At 42.1% G+C, this 25,869-nt stretch overlaps 2 protein-coding genes across 3 annotated transcripts in view; one reads left to right on the top strand and one right to left on the bottom strand.

Annotated features, from left to right (window-relative positions):
- TEK (TEK receptor tyrosine kinase) overlaps positions 1 to 25,869 on the top strand; it is a 104,811-nt gene that overhangs the window by 76,575 nt on the left and 2,367 nt on the right. For both annotated transcript variants that reach the window (XM_059072961.2, XM_067041386.1), the window contains 9 exons: positions 718 to 1,017; positions 9,094 to 9,248; positions 10,777 to 10,987; positions 13,574 to 13,684; positions 16,210 to 16,400; positions 16,952 to 17,065; positions 21,692 to 21,762; positions 22,705 to 22,745; positions 24,669 to 24,765. In XM_059072961.2, the coding sequence (XP_058928944.1) occupies positions 718 to 1,017; positions 9,094 to 9,248; positions 10,777 to 10,987; positions 13,574 to 13,684; positions 16,210 to 16,400; positions 16,952 to 17,065; positions 21,692 to 21,762; positions 22,705 to 22,745; positions 24,669 to 24,765 (1,291 nt within the window). The remainder of the gene's footprint in view (positions 1 to 717; positions 1,018 to 9,093; positions 9,249 to 10,776; positions 10,988 to 13,573; positions 13,685 to 16,209; positions 16,401 to 16,951; positions 17,066 to 21,691; positions 21,763 to 22,704; positions 22,746 to 24,668; positions 24,766 to 25,869) is intronic.
- The window catches only part of MOB3B (MOB kinase activator 3B), a 291,202-nt gene continuing 289,009 nt past the window's right edge, over positions 23,677 to 25,869 (bottom strand). The window contains exon 5 of the mRNA XM_067041389.1: positions 23,677 to 23,746. Coding sequence (XP_066897490.1) covers positions 23,732 to 23,746 — 15 coding nt within the window. The 3' untranslated portion in view covers positions 23,677 to 23,731. The remainder of the gene's footprint in view (positions 23,747 to 25,869) is intronic.

Raw genomic sequence — 25,869 nt, 5'->3', positions numbered from 1 at the left:
TCTTTGACCATCATCCCCAATCTAATTCTCTCCCCCTCTCCCCAGAGACAACCAAAATTATGAGTTTATTATGTATCTTTCCATTCAGTGTTGTATAATTTTAATACATTAAGTACATCCATAAGTGTGCATATGCATATATATTCTCCATCTTGCTTTTTGAATACGTCTGCTAAGTGCTTAACATATTTTCTAACAAGTGCTTAATATGGATAGGCCCTATGGACCAGTGGCTAACTACAGACTAATAGGAATCTTATTTCTTCTATTTGAATCTATTTCTTAAAAGCTGTGTGACCTCAGCCAAGTCACTTAATCTCTCTGAGCCTCAATATTTACAGTAAGATTGTTATGAGGAGTCAGTGAGTTACTAAATGGAAGGGCCTATATAAATGTCAGCTCTCAACATTTTTCTGTTTTCCCCAGTATCAAAAACAGTGTAATAGCAGTTTGTGGAGTAACAGAATTTCCGAGGTCTTAATTTAGTTTAAGGATGGCAAATATGTGATGTGTGTGTGTTGCCATTTTCCTGTCTGCAGCCACTTGTCAAGTCTGCGTCGAGTCCACTACCAACTGATTGGACTTACCCTGTGAGATAACACTTACTAGCCATTCATGGTTTATGAGCTGACATTAACTCTCTCTCAAAAGCATAATAATCAAAGAGATGGTAATATATCTTAAGTAAAATATTGTTTGTTTGTTTTAAATTTCTAGTTCTCCCTCCTCAACCAGAAAACATCAAGATTTCCAACATCACAGACTCCTCAGCTGTGATCTCTTGGACAATCCTGGATGGCTATTCTATTTCTTCTATAATCATCCGTTACAAGGTTCAGGGCAAGAATGAAGACCAGCACATTGATGTGAAGATCAAGAATGCCACCATCACCCAGTATCAGCTCAAGGGCCTAGAGCCCCAGACAGCTTACCAGGTGGACATCTTTGCAGAGAACAACATAGGGTCAAGCAATCCAACCTTTTCTCATGAACTGATGACTCTTTCTGAATCTCAAGGTTGGTAGAGTGGACAGGTATTTACATAGAATTATTTCTGGAGAGCATCAGAAAAGCCCCACTGTCTTACGATATTTACCCCATATATGCATCATGTGACATAATGGGCTGGTAGGTGTCACCATCTCTAAAGAGGTCCTTGGAATGAAAATGCCCCTTGGAAGGATAACCCGTTGATCTGTTATCTATCATGAAAACTTAGGTGAACTTAGCCCATCAGCACTCACCATCCAGCAATTGAAGCTCTGAGGGATATGAATGTTATTCCATGCAGAAGGAAGACAGAGGACCCAGCTTTGTGGAGACAGCCCTGCGTGGTGCTTCAGTGGGCGCTCCAGGAATCACACTCCACTCTTTCTCAGAATGAACCCTCTTTTAGCTTGGATGACACCATGCTAGTTCGAGTTTTCTTTTACTTTTCAGATCCAGGTTATGATGTCTCCACGTCCACTGCTAACCCCCACTCCAGAGAGAATAAGCCCTTTGAGATAGAGATCGCTCAGAGTGCCAAGCACACGAGGCCCAGTGTTTGAGATTTTTTGAAATTGAAATATAGTTGATGTAATGTACAATATTATGTTAGTTTCAAGAGCACTACATAGTGATTTGACATTTGCATATATTATAAAATGATCACCCCAATAAGGCTAGTAATCATCTGTCTCCATACAAAGTGATTACAATATTATTGACTACATTTCATATGCTGTATATTATATCCCCGTGGCTTATTTATTTCATAACTGGAGGGTTGTACCTCTTAATCCTCTCCAGTGTTTGTAATTGATAAAAACTGTTGAATGTAATTAGTGAACAAGGACCCCGGGGGTGGCAAGAACTGCAGCTCCTGGAGAACCTTCCCTCTGAGGTCTGTCTGAAATTGCACTTCCTCGCCCTCTGCACTGTACAGCTTGTGCAAGAGAATGTAGCTAGAGGGACATTAGAGGGAAATGGTGATTTCTGCAAATTTATAATTCAGAGCAGAGTATTTTTACAGAAAATGTTATAGCACTAAAATCTTCTTCGTTCTCTTGAAACCTACCTAGGGCTTAAGAAATAAAATCAAGCAAGCCCTGTTCTCAGTGCTGATTCTTTGGAACATGTTTGAAATATGCAAGGAATGATGGGTCTGCCAATTATAAAGAATTGTATTCAATAGTTTTCACATGACACTCTTAATAAATGTATACTTTCTTTAGTTACTTGTGTTTTGGTAAAACATATACAGGCCCTAAATCCAAGCTATAAATAAAATACAAAGAGAAAAATTTAAAGACAAGATGTAACAAAACTATAAAACCCTCATCATCCCATTTCAGACATCTCTTTATGCAGGTATAAAATGGAGATAGAAGGAAAGGTAGCTAATCACAAAAGAATAATTGTTAAAAGATAGGATCATGCTCTACATACTGTTTCTCATAAAAATACATTGAATTTATCTTTATTTGAATTTAAATAAGGGAAAGAAGTGGAGGGGTTATACCATAGTCTTTAATAGTTTATTTTGACCTGAGCCCCAAATTTAATGGTTCTCTCTCTCTCTTCTTTCCTTTCCCATTTGGTATCTTCAGGTTTTCTCCATCAGCTCTTTTTTTTTTTTAACATCTTTATTGTAGTATAATTGCTTTACAATGTTGTGTTAGTTTCTGCTGTAAAACAAAGTGAATCAGCTATATGTATATATATATATATATATATCTCCCCATATCTCCTCCCGCTTGCGTCTCCCTCCCTCCCTCCCTATCCCACCCCTCTAGGTGGTCACAAAGCACCAAGATGATCTCCCTGTGCTATGCAGCTGCTTCCCACCAGCTATCTATTTTACATTTGGTAGTGTATATATGTCAAGGCTATTCTCTCACTTCGCCCCAGCTTACCGTTCCCCCTCCCCATGTCCTCAAGTCCATTCTCTACGTCTGCATCATTATTACTGTCCTGCTCCTAGGTTCATCAAAACAATTTTTTTTTAGATTCCATATATATGTGTTAGCATATGGTATTTGTTTTTCCTCTTTCTGACTTACTTCACTCTGTATGACAGACTCTAGTTTGTTTGTTTTTATGGCTGAGTAATATTCCATTGTGTATATGTGCCACATCTTCTTTATCCACTCATCTGTTGATGGACACTTAGGTTGCTTCCATGTCCTGGCTATTGTAAATAGTGCTTTAGTGAACATTGTGGTACATGTCTTTTTGAATTATGGTTTTCACAGGGTATATGCCCAGTAGAGGTATTGCCGGTTCATATGTAGTTCTATTTTTCATTTTCTAAGGAACCTCCATACTGTTCTCCAGAGTGGCTGTATCAATTTACATGCCTACCAACAGTGCAAGAGGGTTCCCTTTTCACCACACCCTCTCCAGCATTTATTGTTTCTAGATTTTTTGATGATGGCTATTCTGACCAGTGTGAGGTGATACCGCATTGCAGTTTTGATTTGCATTTCTCTAATGATTAGTGATGTTGAGCATCCTTTCATGTATTTACTGGCAATCTGTATATCTTCTTTGGAGAAATGTCTCCTTAGGTCTTCTGCCCATGTTTGGAATGGGTTGTTTGTTTTTTTGATATTGAGCTACATGAGCTGCTTGTATATTTTGGAGATGAATCCTTTGTCAGTTGCTTCATCTGCAAATATTTTCTCCCATTCTGAGGGTTGTCTTTTAGTCTTGTTTATGGTTTCCTTTGCTGTGCAAAAGGTTTGAAGTTTCATTAGGTCCCATTTGTTTATTTTTGTTTTTATTTCCATTTCTCTAAGAGGGGGGTCAAAAAGGATCTTGCTGTGATTTATGTCATAGAGTGTTCTACCTATGTTTTCCTCTAAAAGTTTTATAGTGTCTGGCCTTACATTTAGTTCTTTAATCCATTTTGAGTTTATTTTTGTGTATGGTGTTAGGAAGTGTTCTAATTTCATTCTTTTACATGTACCTGTCCAGTTTTCCCAGTGTCACTTACTGAAGAGGGTGTCTTTTCTCCATTTTATATCCTTCCCTCCTTATCAAAGATAAGGTGACCATATGTGTGTGGGTTTATCTCTGCGCTTTCTATCCTGTTCCATTGATCTATATTCCTGTTTTTGTGCCAGTACCATACTGTCTTGATTACTGCTTTGTAGTATAGTCTGAAGTCAGGGAGCCTGATTGCTCCAGCTCCTTTTTTCCTTTCTCAAGATGGCTTTGGCTATTCGGGGTCTTCTGTGTTTCCATACAAATTGTGAAATTTTTTGTTCTAGTTCTTTGAAAAATGCCATTGGTAGTTTGATAGGGATTGCACTGAATCTGTAGATTGCTTTGGGTAGTAGAGTCATTTTCACAATGTTGATTCTTCCTAATGAAAGAACATGGTATATCTCTCCATCTGTTTGTATCATCTTGAATTTCTTTCATCAGTGTCTTATTGTTTTCTGCATACAGGTCTTTTGTCTTCTTAGGTAGGTTTATTCCTAGTTATTTTATTCTTTTTGTTGCAATGGTAAATGGAAGTGCTTCCTTAATTTCGCTTTCAGATTTTTCATCATTAGTGTATAGGAATGCAAGAGATTTCTGTGCATTAATTTTGTATCCTGCAACTTTACCAAATTCATTGATTAGCTCTAGTAGTTTTCTGGGAGCATCTTTAGGATTCTCTATGTATAGTATCATGTCGTCATCTGCAAACAGTGACAGCTTTACTTCTTTTCTGATTTGGATTTCTTTTATTTTTTATTTTTTTTATTGGATTTCTTTTATTTCTTTTTCTTCTCTGATTGCTGTGACTAAATCTTCCAAAACAATGTTGAATAATAGTCGTGAGAGTGGGCAACCTTGTCTTTTTCCTGATCTTAGTGGAAATGGTTTCAATTTTTCACCATTGCAGACGATGTTGGCTGTGGGTTTGTCATATATGGCCTTTATTATGTTGAGGTAGGTTCCCTCTATGCCTACTTTATGGAGAATTTTTATCATAAATGGGTGTTGAATTTTGTCAAAAGCTTTTTCTACATCTATTCCTATGATCATATGGTTTTTCTCCTTCAATTTGTTAATATGGTGTATCACATTGATTGATCTGCATATATTGAAGAATCCTTGCATTCCTGGGATAAACCCCACTTGACCATGGTGTATAGTCCTTTTAATGTGCTGTTGGACTCTTTTTGCTAGTATTTTGTTGAAGAGTTTTGCATCTATGTTCATCAGTGATATTGGCTTGTAGTTTTCTTTTTTGTGTGACATCTTTGTCTGGCTTTGGTATCAGAGTGATGGTGGCCTCATAGAATGAGTTTCAGAGTGTTCCTCCCTCTGCTATATTTTGGAAGAGTTTGAGAAGGATAGGTGTTAGGTCTTCTCTAAATGTTTGATAGAATTAGCCTGTGAAGCCATCTGGTCCTGGGCTTTTGTTTGTTGGAAGATTTTTAATCACAGGTTCAATTTCAGTGCTTGTGATTGGTCTGTTTATATTTTCTATTTCTTCCTGGTTCAGTCTCAGAAGGTTGTGCTTTTCTAAGAATTTTTCCATTTCTTCCAGGTTGTCCATTTTATTCGCATAGTTGCTTGCAGTAATCTCTCTTGATCCTTTGTATTTCTGCAGTGTCAGTTGTTACTTCTTTTTAATTTCTAACTCTGTTGATTTTAGTTTTCTCCCTTTTTTTCTTGATGTGTCTGGCTAATGGTTTATTAATTTTGTTTATCTTCTCAAAGAACCAGCTTTTAGTTTTATTGATCTCTGCTATCGTCTCCTTCATTTCTTTTTCATTTATTTCTGATCTGATCTTAATGATTTCTTTCCCTCTGCTAACTTTGAGGATTTTTTGTTCTTCTTTCTCTCATTGCTTTAGTTGTAAGATTGGTTGTTTATTTGAGATTTTTTTTGTTTGTTTCTTCAGGTAGTATTGTATTGCTATAAACTTCCCTGTTAGAACTGCTTTTGCTGCATCCCGTAGGTTTTGGGTGATCGTGTTTTCATTGGCATTTGTTTCTAGGTATTTTTTGATTTCCTCTTCAATTTCTTCAGTGATGTCTTGGTTATTTAGAAGTGTATTGTTTAGCCTCCATATGTTTGTATTTTTTTACAGTGTTTTTCCTGTAATTGATATCTAGTCTCATAGCGTTGTGGTCAGAAAAGATACTTGATACGATTTCAATTTTCTTAAATTTACCAAGGCTCGATTTGTGACCCAAGATATGACCTATCCTGGAGAATGTTCCATGAGCCCTTGAAAAGAAAGTGTATTCTGTTTGTTTTAGATGGAATCTCTTATAAATATCAATTAAGTCCATCTTGTCTAATGTGTTATTTAAAGCTTGTGTTTCCTTATTTGTTTTCATTTTGGATGACCTGTCCATTGGTGAAAGTGGGATGTTAAAGTCCCCTACTATTATTGTGTGACTGTCCATTTCCCCTTTTATGGCTGTTAGCATTTGCCTTATGTATTGAGGTGCTCCTATGTTGGATGCATAAATATTTACAATTGTTATATCTTCTTCTTGGATTGATCCCTTGATCATTATGTAGTGTCCTTCTTTGTCTCTTGTAGCATTCTTTATTTTAAAGTCTATTTTGTCTCATATGAGTATTGCTACTCCAGCTTTCTTTTGATTTCCATTTGCATGGAATATCTTTTTCCATCCCCTCACTTTCAGTCTGTATGTATCCCTAGGTCTGAAGTGGGTCTCTTATAGACAACATACATATGGGTCTTGTTTTTGTATCCATTCAGCCAGTCTATGTCCTTTGGTTGGAGCATTTAATCCATTTACATTTAAGGTAATTATCAATATGTATGTTCCTATTACCATTTTCTTAATTGTTTTGGGTTTGTTTTTGTAGGTCTTTCCTTCTCTTGTATTTCCTGCCTAGAGAAGTTCCTTTAGCATTTGCTGCAAAGCTGGTTGGCTGGTGCTGAATTCTCTTAGCTTTTGCTTGTCTCTAAAGTTTTAATTTCTCTGTCAAATCTGAATGAGATCCTTGCTGGGTAGAGTAATCTTCGTTGTAGGTTTTTCACTTTCATCACTTAAATATGTCTTGCTACTCCCTGCTGGCCTGCAGAGTTTCTGCTGAAAGTTCAGCTGTTAATCTTATGGGGATTCCCTCGTATGTTATTTGTTGCTTTTCCCTTGCTGCTTTTAATAATTTTTCTTTGTATTTAATTTTTGATAGTTTGATTAATATGTGTCTTGGTGTGTTTCTCCTTGAATTTATCCTGTATAGGACTCTCTGCACTTCCTGGCCTTATTTCCTTTCCCATGTTAGAGAGGTTTTCAACTATAATCTCTTCAAGTATTTTCTCAGTCCCTTTCTTTTTCTCTTCTTCTTCTGGGACCCCTATATTTCAAATGTTAGTGCATTTAATATTGTCCCAGAGGTCTCTGAGACTGTCCTCAATTTTTTTCATTCTTTTTTCTTTATTCTGCTCTATGGTAGTTATTTCCACTATTTTATCTTCCAGGTTACTTATCCATTCTTCTGCCTCAGTTATTCTTCTATTGATTCCTTCTAGAGTATTTTTAATTTCATTTATTGTGTTGTTCAGCATTGTTTGTTTGCCCTTTAGTTCTTATAGGTTCTTGTTAAACATTTCTTGTATTTTATCCATTCTATTTCCAAGATTTTGGATCATCTTTACTATCATTACTCTGACTTCTTTTTCAGGTAGACTGCTTATTTACTCTCCTTATTTCCTTATTTGTTTGGTATGGTGGGTTTTTTACCTTGCTCCTACATCTGCTGCATATTTCTCTGTCTTCTCATTTTGCTTAACTTACTGTGTTTGGGGTCTCCTTTTCACAGGCTGCAGGTTCATAGTTCCCATTTTTGGGGGTGTCTGCCCCCAGTGGGTGAGGTTGGGTCAGTGGCTTGTGTAGGCTTCCTGGTGTAGGGGACTGGTGCCTGTGTTCTGGTGGATGAGGCTGGATCTTGTCTTTCTGTTGGGCAGGGCCACGTCCAGCAGTGTGTTTTGTGGTGTCTGTGAACTTAGTATGATTTTAGGCAGCCTCTCTGCTAATGGGCTATGTTGTGTTCCTGTCTTGCTAGTTGTTTGTCATGGGGCATCCATCACTGGAGCTTGCTGGCTGTTGGGTGGAGCTGGGTCTTAGTGTTGAGATGGAGATCTCTGGGAGAGCTCTTGCCGATTGATATTATGTGGGGCCAGGTGGTCTCTGGTGGTCCAATGTCCTGAACTCGGCTCTCCCACCTCAGAGGCTCAAGCCTGACACCAGGCCAGAGCACCAAGACCCTGTCAGCCACGTGGCCAGGTATGGGGGAGGATTTTCTTGCCTTTTGGGAAGTCTGAGGTCTTCTGCCAGAGTCCAGTAGGTGTTCTGTAGGAGTTGTTCCACATGTAGATGTATTTTTGATGTATTTGTGGGGAGGAAGGTGATCTCTATGTCTTATTCCTCCACCATCTTGAAGGTCCCCCTGCAATAGGAGCCTCCACTGAAGAAGCCAACCTCCACGATAGCTAGAGGTGCAGAGGCTTTTTTTTTCAGAGGTTTTGCAGCTTTTTTTTTTTTTTTCCTTTGTGCTTCGTCTAGTTTCAGTTGTTCACAGGGTGCTTCATGCAGAGGCCTTGCATCCGGCACTTCAGATCAGAGTGCGTAGTAAGAAAAATCTCCATGAGCTCTTTAAAACAAGAAAAAAGCCAAAGCAAAATATCTTACAGACACTATGCTCTTTAGAGTTGCAGAGCTTTAAAGCTTTTCTAGGTGGTTAAATTGTGCAGGGAGGTTTAGTCACTTACCCAAAGTCATAGATCTAGTTAGTCATTCTCACTATTACTCGATAATATTCATCTGCTTGGGCCTGTACTTGGAAGTGAAAGTTGAACAAAGGACAACAATTAGTGATTAGCATGTTGACATTTAAAAAGGTATTTTGCACATTTCTTTGAACTTATAACAGCCCTGTGAGTCAGACTCATCTCCATTGGGTTCCAGAAAATAAATGAGTAGCCCAAGGTCACCTAGCAGGGCTCAGGCTGCCATTACTTTCCCATTACACTCCCATTACACTGTGACTTCTCCTGCAGATGGTCTTAGCCTACTCTCTCTACCTAGACTAACCTGCTCCTTCTCCTGTGTTCTCTGGCACAGCCCCAGCAGACCTCGGAGGCGGGAAGATGCTGCTGATCGCCATCCTTGGCTCAGCGGGAATGACCTGCCTGACAGTGCTGTTGGCCTTTCTGATCATGTTGCAGTTGAAGAGGGCAAACGTCCAAAGAAGAATGGCCCAAGCCTTCCAAAACGTAGTATGTCTCATCTTCCTAATAGTAATAAGTGCAAGTCCACATATATGCAGAACCTTCATTTTAAAGATGTGGGTCAAAAATTTTACCTGTAAAGCAAATATGTCCCTTAGGCAAGTTTCATCTTTTCTTTGTCTTCCATTATGAAATGGGAGATAAATAGCATGACTATATAATTTCTTGTCCAAATCAGAACAATGCTAAAAGTGAAAAGGTTGCTCTTAATAAGTATGCAGGAAACCAAGCCTAAAGCAGGACTACTGCCCCATCAGAAAGAGAATACAGTCATACTAGTAGTAAGTCACGAACGAGGGTAATCTTGTAATATAAAGAACTGAACATTTTTGGTAATGAAGGGCATAAGGGTAACCAGACCTCAGAGTGATAGGTAATGAAGATTTGCACTAGACCAGTTTTCTCCACGTTTCCCTGTTTCCATTTTGTACTTCTAATATCTCGTTCAATTCTATTATCCCTCCTGTATGTATGGATTACATACATGTGTGTATCTCCATTCCTGTGCACCCTTTGGTCTGCAGCCATAATTCATGGTGCTTGGCACGGCCTCTTTCTTTCATCTAGGAATTTTGACCAGTAAAAAGTTTAGAAAGTCATACTTTACCTATAGGCACCCCATTTGAGTCCTTTGCTCTACTACAGCCTGAACATTTCTCTAGTTTGTGGTTTCAAGCTCTGTAAAATTAATCGGTACCCAACTTTATTGATTCTGTATATGAAACATTGAGTACAATTACATATTCCAAATGAGGTATACCTTCCTTTACATGAATCCCTGAGATTCCCTTCAGTACAGAACAAGGGAAGCTCTGTAATCCAATTCCTTGCCAGAGCTGGCTCAACTCAGGCTGTCCCTGTAGAGAAAGGACCAGCAAGGGGGTAAAGAGTGCTAGAGCACATCATGGTACTGATGCTTTGTCCTGATACAATCAGCAGCCACTGAAACTCAGGAGAAAAGGAGACACCCTGTTGGGTTTTTCTCTAAGCATCAGTCATCTTAGGGCCAGTGTCTGTGCCAGAGTGGGTTGAGAGATTCTGAGCTTTAGGACAAGTTGGAGAGAGTGAGTAAGAGCCAAGAATAGACCAAGATGACGCTAGGAAACAAAGCTCTCACAGAGGTGTGTCCTGTGACTGACCCAGATAGATCTCTGAGTCCTTTTCCAGATCAGAACTCAATACCTGCTCATTCCACAGCAGAGTAGAAACTCAAATGTGACTAACCCAGGGATATGCTATTTAGTGGCATACATGCTGTTATCCTCCCCTCCCTCACCTCTGTAGACATAACTAATTGATTGTGGCGTGCTTTGCCACTGAGGCCTGTGATCGTGCCCATGCAGCTCTACAGGCAGCCACTTCATCAGAGTGGGCCTGTTCAATGAACCCTATTTCCATTTTCATTCTAGAATTGGATACAGGATTTCTTTTTTCACCCGGTGTGGGTACAAATCAGGAGGTATTATGTACCTTAAAATTATGAAAAATCCTGACACAAAACTTATTATTTTTCTAGCGGGAAGAACCAGCTGTGCAATTCAACTCAGGAACTCTGGCCCTGAACAGGAAGGCCAAAAACAACCCAGATCCTACAATTTATCCAGTGCTTGACTGGAATGACATCAAATTTCAAGATGTGATCGGGGAGGGTAATTTTGGCCAGGTTCTGAAAGCTCGCATCAAGAAGGATGGGTTACGGATGGACGCTGCCATCAAGAGAATGAAAGGTCAGTGCTTGGACCGCTCGAGTCAGCATTTTACTAGGGTGGGGGGACAGCTTGACTTCCTGTTGAATCTTTCCTCTGAGGTCTTACGGTCTTTAAACAAAAAATTGGCGTGGTGTCAGATAGAGCTGTTATGTTCAACTGAAGGTGATGTTTCCTTTGAGGGTCAGGATGTAAACATGAAGGCATAAGCTATTTAGATACCACTGTCTTGATTCCTTGGGATGTGAGAATACAGATTCTCTGTCATACCCTGCTGACTTTGGGGGAGCATTATTTTTCTTGATCCAGTGGTTCTCAAAATTGAGCATGCATCCGAATCACCTGGAAGGCTTGTTAAAAAAACAGATTCTTCAGCTCCACCCCACAGTTTCTGATACAGTAAGTCCGGTGCAGGGCCGGAGAACTTGGATTTCTAATTAGTTCCCACGTGATGCTGATTCTGAGGCTTGGGAGACCACACTTGGCAAACCAGTATCTTCATGGACTATCTGCATGAACGTTCCTAGAAATGTTGTTAGAAATGCATCTACTTGGGTTTCTCCCCCTCATGGTTCTACTGTATTCTAATTTCTGGGATGGCGCATGAAAAATCTGTGCTTTTAAGCTTGTTCAGTGGCTCTTCTGTACACTCAAGTTTGAAAACTCTTGATGTATGGTCACAGGAACTAGATCTTTTCCAGGTGTGTTCAAGACTGCTTGGGGGAAGAAGAAAAAAAAAAGACTGCTTGAGGCCTATCCATTTAATCAGATCTTCTGAGAAAGCAGAATGACTTGTTCCCTGGCAATAGTAGCTGTCTTCTCTTCCAGGTGAAATGGCAGTTTAGAAATGACTTGATTGCGAAGCTGCACTGTTGCTTTTACAGCACACAAGGCTTGAAAAGTGGCGTATTAGAGCCCGCAATGTAATTACTAGTTTCATTGGGCAGCTCCATAGTAAGGACTCTCTGAGGTTGCTGATGGGTTTTCCTTCTTTTTGACTGCAATATTAAGCCTAAGATGACAATTAACCCTGAATCTTTTTAAATCATCACCGTTTTCCACATTGCTAGAAAACACTGTGTCAGAAAATGAACAAAACAAAATAAACAGTGTTATTTATGCTTAGAGACAGTAATGTTTCAACCCCCCCCCCCCCACACACACACACCTTGCTTAGCATCCAGAAATCCCTTTTTCATTTTGCTACTTTAGTTACAGGGAGCTTTAGGAAGCAGTAAAAATAGTGAGAGGAGAGAGGGTGTAGGACTTTGTAGCGTCAGTTTTTATTGGCATCTGACCTGAGCTGATTGTCTATCTCATGCCCATGTGAAGAGGCAGAATAGCTGAACAGGGCACCAGGGCAGACAATTTTTGCAGGAAAAGTCATGCATGCAAAGAGGGCAGCTACTGACAACCTTATTATAAAGAGCTTTTTTTTTTTTTTTTTTTTTTTTTTTTTCTTTTGTGATACGCGGGCCTCTCACTGTTGTGGCCTCTCCCGTTGCGGAGCACAGGCTCCGGACGCGCAGGCTCAGCGGCCATGGCTCACGGGCCCAGCCGCTCCGCGGCATGTGGGATCTTCCCCGACCAGGGCATGAACCCGTGTCCCCTGCATCGGCAGGCGGATTCTCAACCACTGCGCCACCAGGGAAGCCCAGAGCTTTGTTTTTTAAATGCTCCCAAGGTATTGACCCTCAGGTCCCTGTGGTATAAACAGGGTCCTCGACTTGGAATTGCCTACTTGTCAGCCTTGTGGGTACCCTTAGCCCATATGAAACATTCCCTTAATTTCCAAGCATGTTCAGGCACGCACATGGCTACCAGCTCCCTTCTCACCCTCTCCCCCAATGTTATTTATTCAAAAAGCCATAATAGCAGACTGTCACCAACTCCAGGCTGATCAGCCAGTTGTGCATCAGCCAAAGAGCTTTCTCTTCAGCCTGGCTGGTGGTTCTCCCTCTGATCAAAGTGCTAGCGGACAGACGGAATGAAAGGAACAGAAGGAAATGCAACTGCTTCCTGACCACCAAGCAACTTCTATGAAAATGTCACTGAGATTTGAGTTTTTTCAGTAGGACTGGTTTATGAAAAAAGTAAAGTTATTATAATCAAGCAAGTTATTATAATCAAGCATCACACTACTGGTGATGCTTCACTACAACTTTGTGTTTATCCCTGAGCATATTTGTCTCTGGACGGTAGAGTTAGCTGGGAGAGCCAGAGTCTAAGAATGGATGCAGCTCCGTCTCGACCAAATCGTTTCCCTGGGTATTTGAGAGCTTCAGCAGGAAAACTTCAGAGCAGTGGTTCTCAAGCAGGGGTGATTTTGCCCCCAGTGGGGACATTTGGTGATTTCTGGATACATTTTCAGTTGGGCTACTGGTATCTAGTGGGTCAGGTCAGAGGTGCAGCTAAACATCCTACTTTGTACAGGACAGCCCCCAGCAATAAAGAAGCATCTGCATTATAGTCATCTCTGATTTCTATACAGTTTTCCAGACCTAATGGTGGCTGAGTGTACCTGAAGGTTCTGGGGAGCAGAGGGGGGACATTTGTTTCTCAAGAGGTGTAACAGAAAGGGATCACTGCTCTTTACTTTCTTCCCAGAATATGCGTCCAAAGATGACCACAGGGACTTCGCTGGGGAACTGGAGGTGCTTTGTAAACTTGGACACCACCCAAACATCATCAATCTCTTGGGAGCATGTGAACATCGTGGTAAGATGCTCTTTTCCTGTCTTTCCTGCCAGACTTTTTTTTAAAAAACAGGCACATTCCATATTGAAATTAGGTAAGACAGTCATCTAAGATTGTTATCTATTTTTTTTTAAGTTGCAGTTTCAGTCTGAATGTCTGGTCCCATTAATAGGTCGTGCTGAGATTTAGTATCTTTTTGAAGGTAATCCCAAGGCTGAATCTTTTGGCCTCTGATGTGGTTCAGCTATTACTGCCCCCAAATAGCCACGGCTCCTACATGCCTCCACCTTTGCCAATCCAGAGGTTTTCTCAGCTACTACTAAGTGGATTGAGGCAGCCCTCAGCACCAGGAAGAGTGAAGTAGATTGGTTCTTGTTAGTTGCCTACCTTTTCATTTTCCCTCCAAACCCAAGGAACTGATATTCTGAATGTTAAATCTGTGAATGCCATTAATCTACTGTAATGTGAAAGCACTGGTGATGCTTAGGTTAAAATAATAATAATAAGCTTATATCTAATACTATCAATACTTTGTTTTTATCTAAAACAATGTCCTGTACAATAACACTGAAGTTTTACAACTATCCTCTGTCACACATACTCTTACATCCAATTTATATTATTAATTCAAGTATTTATTGAGTATTTCCTATTGTAATGCGTATAATTAGCTGTGAATGAGTAGGTAACAAGAAATCTTTCATGGCTTTACCTCTGCTTGCTACCTGGGTTTGTAGGTCTAAATCTATGCTTAATCTTAATTTCTCATGGAAAAATTTGCTCCAACAAAAAAGCTCCACACAGTAATTATTTACAAACTTGACAACCTCTTGTTGACTTTGCATCACAAATACCAACAATGGAAAAGAGACTACTTCCTTTTCCTCGATTTATTAAACTAAAAATACTGGTACTTCAAACAATATATTATTCTGTGATCCAATAAGGGTGTAATTCTGAAAGCCAGATCATGTCTCTTAGGTTAAATAATGAAGTAATGACATTTATTTTGGAGCTATTTCCTGAGAACAGTAATCAGCATGGGACAGCAGTAAATGAAAGTTAAAAAAAAAAAAAGAAACCGACAACAACAGAAGAATATATATCTTTTAAAATTTTGCTCTCTCGTCATATTATTGGTTGGCTCTTAAAATTTATAATTCAGTAAAGAAGTGGGAAAGCACATTCACACCAGAATTGAAGTATATCTTTCCTTATAGTACAATAGGATTCAGTGCTAGATTTTTTTGTTTTTTGAGAATTTCACTTTCTTAGAATATCTCTGAAGTTTAAATTCATTCAACATAAAAAAAACCAAATAATTCACCTTTATAAGACAGTAAAACCACTTTACTTTTTATTGGTTCCAAAGATCAATGTTTTTATCAAAGCAGCTTACATTTTATTAAAAAGGAAAAAGGAGAAAGCAATTTGGAATAAAAATAAGACACTGCACCATAGTTTCCTCTAGGAACTATTTTGTTTTATTTTTTTCCTAAAAGGTTGAGTTTTCTGGTTTCTGTAAGCAAAAATGCAATCCCTGACGCTAGACTCTGCTGACTAGTGACCTACTCAGCAATATGGTGACTTATTCCAGATTTTAGGGAGAAGCAGAATGCAGGAGAGAAAGTTACCTGGTGTGGGTCCTTCTGCTATGGATATTTAATCATTGTTTGTTTTTTTTTTCGGTATGCGGGCCTCTCACTGTCGTGGCCTCTCCCGTTGCGGAGCACAGGCTCCGGACGCGCAGGCCCAGCGGCCATGGCTCACGGGCCCAGCCGCTCCGCGGCATGTGGGATCCTCCCGGACTGGGGCACGAACCCGCGTCCCCTGCATCGGCAGGCGGACTCTCAACCACTGCCCCACCAGGGAAGCCCTAATCATTGTTTTTTTATTAAAAAAAAAAATAACCTCAGGAAAAGCTAGATTCATACTGGAATAACATGCCTGGCTAATATTAGATTCTTTTTTTTTTTTTTTTTTTGCGGTATGCGGGCCTCTCACTGTTCTGGCCTCTCCCTTTGAGGAGCACAAGCTCCGGACGCGCAGGCTCAGCGGCCATGGCTCACGGGCCCAGCCGCTCCGCAGCATGTGGGATCTTCCCAGACCGGGGCACGAACCCGTGTCCCCTGCATCGGCAGGCGGACTCCCAACCACTGCGCCACCAGGGAAGCCCTAGATTCTTGATATTCAATATTGATTGAATAAAAAAATGAAAGGTGATGTGGACTAGCTGTCTTAGATCATCTGGAAGCAAATGCTTTGATTTCATTCTACTAGTGTCACCGGGTAGGTGACAGGAAGCCCTCTATGTTTGGTAGGGGTGGGGAGGGGAACCCTGAGAGCAAGCACTTTTAAGTATTGCAGGAATGATGTCACTTGTCTTCCTCCTGGCCCCAGCCTTACCGAGGTTGGTACCACTAGATTTGTAACTTTTCGATAGAACAGAGGTTTATAAGCGGTTCCCGAGAGTCATAGCACATCTCAGAAATATCACAGCAGCTTAGGGTTACTGATAAAGTGGTGGTCTCTCCCTTCCCGCACAGGCTACCTGTACCTGGCCATCGAGTATGCCCCCCACGGCAACCTCCTTGACTTCCTGCGCAAGAGCCGCGTGCTGGAGACGGACCCCGCGTTCGCCATCGCTAACAGCACCGCCTCCACGCTGTCCTCCCAGCAGCTCCTCCACTTTGCAGCAGATGTGGCCCGGGGAATGGACTACTTGAGCCAAAAACAGGTTTGTCCTGAGGACCTTGCTTTGGACATCTTTCCTCTGAAATTCTCTCTGGAATCAGAGTTTAGATAAGTTTGTACATTTTTTTTTTTGGTCGCTCTCTCTTCCTTAATTCCTCCTTACAATCTTCTAACTTTCATATCTTTGCTAATATTCCATCTCTTTATATAGAAGTTAATGCCCAACACTGACAGTATGTTTATCTAGTGACTCTCATCATGTATATTTGGTGAGGTGCCTTCACCGATCTTAGCTTGGTGTGGCTCTAAATAATGCACAGTAGCAGAGGCCATTCATGGCAACTGGAAGATTTCATGACCTGGTTTTTCTTCCAGGTTGCTCCGCCAGAGACATGTGGGTCATTCGGCAGAATCCGCTCACTGAACAGTTAGGAGAGGAATTTTAAGGGAACTGGATTCTGGTGACTTTCGAAAACCCCTTTTTCACACTGACCTTTCTGTTTCCCAAAGCTCTTGCCCCTAGGCAAGAAACAAAATGGAGTGAAAAAGCAAATGCGATGCTGAAAATACATGATTTTTTTTTTTTAATTTCAGTTTATTCACAGGGACCTGGCTGCCAGGAACATTTTAGTTGGTGAAAACTATGTAGCCAAAATAGCCGATTTTGGATTGTCCCGAGGTCAAGAAGTATACGTGAAAAAGACGATGGTAAGTTCAGAACAGACGCTGATGAGATCCTTTCTGGGGCACCCCTCCCTCTCCTGCTGTCGTTTCTCTTAGAATACCATCTTTCTGTGACGACAGAGGCCTCTGACCATTTTCCCCATTGGATAATGACCTGGCCCAGCAAACATCCTTTCTCATTTTTGATTCCTAAAATGATTGGAGGGTCCACATTTACCAATGAAGAAGGCCCTGTCACATGTGGCCAAGTAATTGAACATGCAAGCCTAGTGCTGCAGGGACTGGGGTCTACATCCAGCCCAGACCCTGAGGTCTGGTCTCACTCAGAAACCTCTGGAGAGCTCCCACAGTCCCCTTTTGCACAGCAAACTTAGGAGGGGGGAAAAAGACACTTAATATACCTTCTAAAACATCCAGGAAATCAACTAATGAGGTTCCTAATCACAAGGATGCTCTAGAGAGAAACTCATAACTTCTAAATGCTCATATAAGATTTCCCTCTTTGCCAAAAGTTCTCTGCTCACTCTTCAAGCCCCAATCAAATCCACTTTCACGTAATGATACCTAGTCTCCTAAACATTCATATTTTATCTTCAAATACAAGCTCCTTGGAGAACCTCACCAGTGTTAGAAGAGAGAAGCTAGACTCATTCTGCTACTTTTGTCCACCCTAGAATCATAAAGCCCTGGACATGCCACATTCCTGGACATTAGTGCTGTGCCGACAACATGCCACCACCCTCTGCTTTCCCTGAGCGGGTGGGCAATGCAGGGCGTTGGGGGTGACACACCCTGTAGTCTGCACGTTAGGTAGGTCCACTCCACTGGCCTGGCTCTCCCAGCATTGCCTGGGCTCAGCTTTCTTGGGATGACTCCAGTTCTGATAACATATAGAGGGTCCTTTTACTTTTGTGGGTACCAAATTGCCTCCTAGCGAGGCTCAGGCTTCTGTGTTTATCCCCAAGCTCAGGTTTCCTTTCTCTTCAACATACTTAGTTTAGTTACTGACAAGATAACACAGAAATAATACTCAAGAATGCTTTCAAGAGGAAATGGTCCACAGTTCACAACCTGGACACGATTAATTTATTTTATTCTTTACTTATTGCCTTCCACAGGCATACATTCTTTTCCATAGTTACAATCACAGTGAACCTAACCACTTTGGAACTTCCCACTCCCTTTTTGGATGAGGTTTCAAAGTTAGTCTCCTTTGGTTCTTAGAGACCACCATGCCCCTGGTCCTGTATACTTATTAACATCAGCACTTTTTGGAAGCCAGAGGTGCCTCCCTGAGGGCTGGTTTCCAGGCAATATTTTTTATTTCCCTAAACTCTTCAGATTTGCCCCACTCAAAGCAGACTTTTCTCTGGGAAGGAGCTGGGCTGGTCTTAAAGAAGCAGGACCTACCACCGCTCACCCATCTACTCTGGCTCTCCCCACTCCTCCTGGGAGTATCCTCCTTAGAATTCTCTTATCTCCATCACAGAATCCCTCTCCTTCCTTCACCCTGGCGGGGGTGGGGCGGGGGTTTGCCCCAGATGAGGGGAACGAGAGGTTAACACAGTTTAGCCCCGTAATCCACGCATCTTATTTGGTCGCTTTCCTTAGTCCCCCAAAGCTAAGGTTGGTTTGCTCGGCATGTCACCAAGGGTAGGGATTTCTGTATCTTGGGGAGCTTAGGAGGAGTGCTTAGAGGGGAAGAGCACTGGTAGGGCTCAAGTCTATCTCCCAGTGGAAGGGCAAAGCGTGCAGTGGCAGCATGGGGTCTGGGGAGGAAAAGGACAGGCTAAGGGTAGGGGAAGAAAAGAGAAGGGATTGGAGAGGAGCAAGCTCCCTGCAAGAAGGGTGCAGTATAGCAAGACACCACCAGAGGGCAGAGGAGCCACTTTCTCTGGCCTATTATTTAAGTCAGAGATTTTCAATTCCTATTGCACCTAGAGTCATCTGGGGAAATTAAAAAAAAATACAGATGTTGAGTCCTACAGCTTAGATATTCTGATTCAGTTATTCTGGGGAGGGCATCCTGCATCCGTTTTTTTTTTTTTAATTCCCCCAGGCGATGCTAATACTGGAAGTGCTGCAAACTAACGTACTTAAGTGATTTGGGGTTTTACTATCATTGATTAATATATCGATCCCGTCAGCATGGATTTATTTATTACTATAATGTTTCATGCTTGTGCTAGATTTGGGGATAATATAAGTCAGACACAGTGTTCTCCTTCAAAGAGCTCAGAGGCACATAATGAACAATTGTAACAGTGGATGAGGCTGAGGATGGGGAAAGTGCAGGTGCCATGGGAACTCAGAGGAAGCACACTGAAGCTTTACAGTAAACGTCAAATAGATATTGCAGATGTACGAACGGAGTGGATGACCTGGAGGATGTGGTCTATATAAAAATCGAGAGGCAAAGGAAAGCATGGAACCTTTGGCCATTAAGTAATTCGGTATGGCTGGAGTGTGATGCAGAAAAGAGGGGGAGTTAAAGTGCAAGGGTGGAACTTTCCAAGGGAGTGGAAAGTTCCAAAATGGTTAGGTTCACTGCGATTGTAACTATGGAAAAGAGTGTACGCTTGTGGAAGGCAATATGTAAAAAATAAAATGCAAGGTTGGAGTTAAAATGCAAGTGGGGATAAGGTCCTGAAGAGCTTTGGATGCCAGCTAAGGATCTGGGGACTCACCTAAGCATTGGGGATCTTGTGACAACAGGGACATTAAAGAGCTTTAAGGAAAGGAACCACATGGTTGCACTTGCCATTTAGAGTGATTGTGGTGTGGAGAACAGGCCATTAGGGGGTGAAACTAGAGGCTGGGAGATCCGTGGAGAGGTGGTTGTCATCAGGCAGGAGACGGTGACGGCCTGCACCAAGGTGACAGCAGTAGGCACAGATACATGTGGGCAGATCCAGAAGCAGTCACATTAAAAAAAGGGAAGAAGTGCGCATGGAAATCAGTTATTAGGAGGTACGAGGTCAGAGGTCAGCAGGTTGGGAGCAAATGAGAGCAGAGACCAAACAGGAAGTGTAGACAACTCTTTCCATTCCATAGCTGTGAAGGGGAAGAGAGAAAAACAGGTGACAGATGAGGTGGGGTGGACATAGAGAGAAGGGAGGCATGGATGTTGAAGAGGACACTGAAGATGTAGATGGGAGACAGGATCCTTTTTTAAAAAAAGACTATTTTTTTTAGAGCAGTTTTAGGTTCACAACAAAATGGAGAGGAAGGTACAGCGATTTCCCATATACTCCCTACCCAACACATGCATACCCTCCCCCATCATCAGCATCCTCTGCCACAATGGTACCTTTGTTACAGCCAATGGACCTGCACTGCCATGCCATAATCACCCAAAGTTTATAGTTTACGTCGAAGCTCACTCCCGGCGTTGTACATTCTATGGGTTTGGAGAAATTTATAAGGACATATGTCCTTCATTATGATATCTTACAGATTTTCACTGCCCTAAAAATCCTGTTTTCTGCCTATTCAGACCCCAAACCCGACCCCACCCCTAGCAACCATGGATCTTTTTTGAGAAAGGATACTTTTATATTTAAACCTTAAAGTACAGGACAAGATTTATGGTCAGAAAGAGCTTCAAAATAGTGCCAGTAAATAAAGAACTGGGAGAGAATTTCACATTCAGGAATGATCCTTGGGATCCAGGTCAGGGCTGGTCTCATGGAAGGGGAGTCTGGGAGAATGCCTGCTCTGGTTTTGAGGGGGGCTGAGAAAGATCCCCTAAATACTCCTGCTTTTGCCCCACCCACTGGCTAATGTAAGCTGAAATGCCACTGTTAGAGCTTGGACAGATCTCTGGGAGGGAGGGATCCATCTCTCAGTAGGGTTCATGTATTCCTGGGGTGGGTCGAGAGGAAAGGAACCCAAATTCATAGCAAATTTGAGGAAACTAGGAATAAAACTCAGAAGTCAAACTTCACATTTTCCAGTCCACATCTCATTTTCCTCAGCCTGGACGCAATAAGCCAAGAAATGGGTCAAACCTGGAGGGAGTCGGGGCCAGGCACCCAAAGGGTGGGCAAGTGTCTCTCATCCTATCTCCAAACCCAATGCACGTGGCACTGGCTAGAAGTCATCACCTCCTCTGTGAGTCACAGGCACACTCTTCCCTTTGGCCTGAAAAACTCTTTCCTCCCCCAGCCTACACATCTTACAGAACCGAACTCATGTGTCCCCTCCTCTGGAAACTCCTGCACAATCCCCTCCAGGCACACGCGGTCTCCTCCCATCACTTTAGCCTTTCCTGCATTACAGCTTACTTCCTAGGCCTGTCTCTCCTTTCAAACCTCTGAGTGTCTCTGACAGCCACAGAGGGAATAACTGAGTGACTAGTGAAAGGACACACACATCCACACACACACACGTGTGCACACATCGTTATTTTTCTTTATATGAAACTGTGGTAGGGGCCCCTTGAGGTAGGTGGGACTCACACAATTTGCAGGTCTTTGAATTTAAAAGCACACTCGTGGGTGGGACATGCGCAAAGCAGTTCCTGAGTCTGCCACGCCTTCTGTCTGGGGACCTCCCGTGGACTTGGGTGAGCCCCAGCTTCAGGCCAGCAACGAGCCTTGGGAAGGGGCCCTGTCTGGCCTAAGCGGCATCTCACCTCGTTCTCTCCAGGGACGGCTCCCCGTGCGCTGGATGGCGATCGAGTCACTAAATTACAGCGTGTATACAACCAACAGTGATGTGTAAGTAAAGCCTCTCACTGCTGAGGGATTTATTTATTTATTTATTTGTCCCAGAAAAATATCCATTTGACAGAGGTTTTAAAGAGAAGCAGGAATATCGTATCCGTCTGGGGAATAAAGCTAATCACTAATCCCGGGAAAGCCCATACTAAAGGAAGCCACAGAGGGGACAGTTTTCCCTGGTGGCAGGCTTTGGGTTTCTTTCTGCATGTCGAGGAGTGACCTCAACTGGTGAATTCCTCATGGAGCCTTCCCATGGCTCCACTCCCCAGACTGACCCCACTACAAGGACCTAGATCAGAGGAGGTGGCCCACAGTAGCTGCTGGGGGTCAGAGGTGGCAGGGATGGAAAGCAGACAGACACAGCGGGAACCATCTCTGCTTGCAGCCTGCGTGACAAGTCTCAGGCTGGCGGGGGACGGAAGGGTTCGGATTGAGGCCTGACCCTCTTGCTCATGTTCCCTCTTGTCAGGAGGAAGAACTGAGGCCCAGAGTGTTACTGTGTCTTCAGTGTGTGCCTTTATATGTTATCTCACATCATCTCTGCATAACTTTAAGAAATTGGTGTCCCCACTTTTGGAAGAATACACTAAGAGGCCTCAGGAATTCTAGTCACTTGTCTTAGGTCACACGAGTATCAGGTGGCAGAGATGGGGTCTGACACAGGTCTGTCTGGCTTAGAATCTCCTGCTTTCCAGCTTTACACCTTGCATTCTCTGCCTAAAGCGAGGGGGAGCTCCGGCAGAGCTAACACCGTTTCCCTGTTATAATCCTTCCATTGGCCGAAGAGGAGATAAATGCATGCTGTGTGCAAGGCCCTAGCCTAGGAAACAGACGTGGAACTTTTCCTTTTCGGACCTAGGCTCAGTCGCCCTGGCTTCCTGGGCAGAAAATTGGGGAACATGCGTGCTGACGACTGGTTTCTCTTTTGTCCCTCTGCAGATGGTCCTATGGCGTGTTACTGTGGGAGATTGTTAGCTTAGGTGAGTATCCATGTCCACCTACCAGGTGAGGCTCTAGGCCAAGGGAGTGGGTGCCTCCCGGACTCCTCTACCGTATACTTTCATGGATAACATGTGTACTCGGTGCCAACAGCTGCCGCTTGGGAAAAGAACCTTACGGGTTTCCATGTTTGAGTGTGTTTATTCCCATGGCTCTCTTTATGAAAGCCCTGTGTCTAATGTCATATTTAATACTAATAACCTGGTGGCCAAGAACTTCATTCTGAGTTGTCTCTGCTTATGCACAGATGTCACAGAGCTGTCATAAGTTTACTTCTACAACTTGAAGACAGTATATTATGAAAAGTCACATTTTCTAAGGCCATTTAATACCATGTGAAAATGTGCATGCCAAAAAACAGAAAAAAATCCCATAATCCCAGTTTTTTTTTAACATCTTTATTGGAGTATAACTGTTTTACAATAGTGTGTTAGTTGTTCCTTTACAACAAAGTGAATCAGTTATACATATACATATGTTCCCATATCTCTTCCCTCTTGTGTCACCCTCCCTCCCACCCTCCCTATCCCACCCCTCTAGGTGGTCACAAAGCACAGAGGTGAACTCCCTGTGCTATGAGGCAGCTTCCCACTAGCTATCTAATTTACATTTGGTAGTGTATATATGTCCCTGCCACTCTCTCACATCGTCACAGCTTACCCTTCCCCCTCCCCATATCCTCAAGTCCATGCTCTAGTAGATCTGTGTTTTATTCCCGTCCTACCACTAATCTCTTCATGACATTTTTTTTCTTAGATTCCATATATATGTGTTAGCATACGGTATTTGTTTTTCTCCTTCTCACTTACTTCACTCTGTATGACAGACTCCAGGTCTATCCACCTCATTACAAATAACTCAGTTTCATTTCTTTTTATGGCTGAGTAATATTCCATTGTATATATGTGCCACATCTTCTTTATCCATTCATCTGTTGATGGACACTTAGGTTGCTTCCATGTCCTGGCTATCGTAAGTAGAGCTGCAATGAACATTTTGGTACATGACTCTTTTTGAATTATGGTTTTCTCAGGGTATATGCCCAGTAGTGGGATTGCTGGGTCATATGGTAGTTCTATTTGTAGTTTTTTAAGGAACCTCCATACTGTTCTCCATAGTGGCTGTATCAATTTACATTCCCACCAGCAGTGCAAGAGGGTTCCCTTTTCTCCACACCCTCTCCAGCATTTATTGTTTCTGGAGTTTTTGATGATGGCCAATCTGGCCGGTGTGAGATGATATCTCTTTATAGTTTTGATTTGCATTTCTCTAATGATTAATGATGTTGAGCATTCTTTCATGTGGTTGTTGGCAATCTGTATATCTTCTTTGGAGAAATGTCTATTTAGGTCTTCTGCCCATTTTTGGATTGGGTTGTTTGTTTTTTGGTATTGAGCTGCATGAGCTGCTTGATAACCCCAGTTTTATAAATATTACACATGAACAAAACTGGGAGGACTACACAGAAGGATTTTTTAAATGTAGTTTTTTTCTGCATTATTTTTTGTATTTTCCACAATAAACATGTATTGCTTTTCTAATTAACATTGATAGATAAAATAGGAATTACATAACATGAATGCAGACTTCCAATTAGCACAAAGATCCATGTCATTGGTACAACAGACGTGCTGTGTGTAGACAGACTTGGGGAAGATGAATAGCACCGGCAGGAAGGAGACTGGTGGATCTCTGCACGAAGGAGCGGCCGCACGGGAGCACGGTCTGTAGCCGAAGTCCAGCTGTGATGTGCGGTAGCCTTGCTCCGGAGGAAGACCACACCGGGTGCTCAGCATTGAGACACCCCGTCTTTCTCCCAGCCCCTTGGCTGTATAGCCTCAGGGCAGGAGATGCTGCCTTCTGCATCCGAGGGGGCTTAGGGCGCACCGTTTCCTGTCTTCCAGGTGGCACCCCTTACTGTGGGATGACGTGTGCAGAACTCTACGAGAAGCTGCCCCAGGGCTACAGATTGGAGAAGCCCCTAAACTGTGATGATGAGGTGTAAGTCAGGCCTCACCTGGGGCTATTTTATCCTAACTTTCCCCCTGTACCTTTCTAATGAAGGAGCTATCTGATACATCACATATGTTTACCTATATGTACATACACACACACACATACACCAAATAGTCAGAAACGAGTGGGTTCTTGAAACTAAGACTGTGATGCAATGGGCAGGGAATAACAGCTTTCTAGGCATAGAAATCCAGGAGGAATTTAAGGTGATGTTTCTTGGTTGAATCTTAAGGTTGAAATGAGAAAGGGCAACAAAGGCAGAAAAGATCTGAAATAAATTCATGAAATTATCCATGAATAAATGTATGAAACCTTGAGACTAACTTTGGGGACAGAGATTTCAGAGATGTTATATTAAGGAAGACAGATTTTTCTTCATAAAATCTTACTTCTATGAGGATTATTTTCTAGGAATAAGTATTCTTCTCAGGGGAATAATGATTATCTTTAGTGATGTTGCCATTCTCAGAACTAACCAATGTAGTTGCTGCCTAACTAGCATGATGTGAAGAGTGCAAGCCTCTAGGCTGAGCAAGTAATTTATCATCCAAACCAAGCCACTTCTACGAGTGAAACAGGGTGCTATTATTGTTATGGTACAAGAGGTATAAAACTAGACCATCCTGGGAAAACCTGGATGTACTTGAACCATCATTGGACAAAGTCCCTAAAATTCCACCTTTTGAGATTCATTCCATAAGGAGTGATATTTTCAGCCCTTATGAAAGTTCTGTTAAAGTACAAACTGTTCTATTGATAGAATCTCTAACACGCCAGGCTGATGGTTGAGAGCCCTCCGTGCACTACAGGTCCTCTGAGTCACTTGGTCAGCATGTGAAAACATGATTCTGTACATCTAGGGTGGGTCCCAGGAATCTGCATTTTAACAATACAAGTAGTTCTGGCCACATTTGAGAAAGTACTTAGACCAGCACTTCCTAAACTATGTGGAAAGTGTGAGACGTGAATAAATGACACAAGAGTTCTGTGATCAGTTATGTCTGGGAAGCTTCTAGGTTAAACCTGGTTAAAAAGGTTGTTTGTTTTTAATGGAATGACTTCTCAAGATTTTCCTGGGTCGATCCCTAA

The sequence above is a fragment of the Kogia breviceps genome, chromosome 8 (assembly GCF_026419965.1).
Source record: "Kogia breviceps isolate mKogBre1 chromosome 8, mKogBre1 haplotype 1, whole genome shotgun sequence".
Classification (NCBI taxonomy): Eukaryota; Metazoa; Chordata; class Mammalia; order Artiodactyla; family Physeteridae; genus Kogia; species Kogia breviceps.
This window is presented reverse-complemented; position numbering and strand designations above follow the sequence as displayed.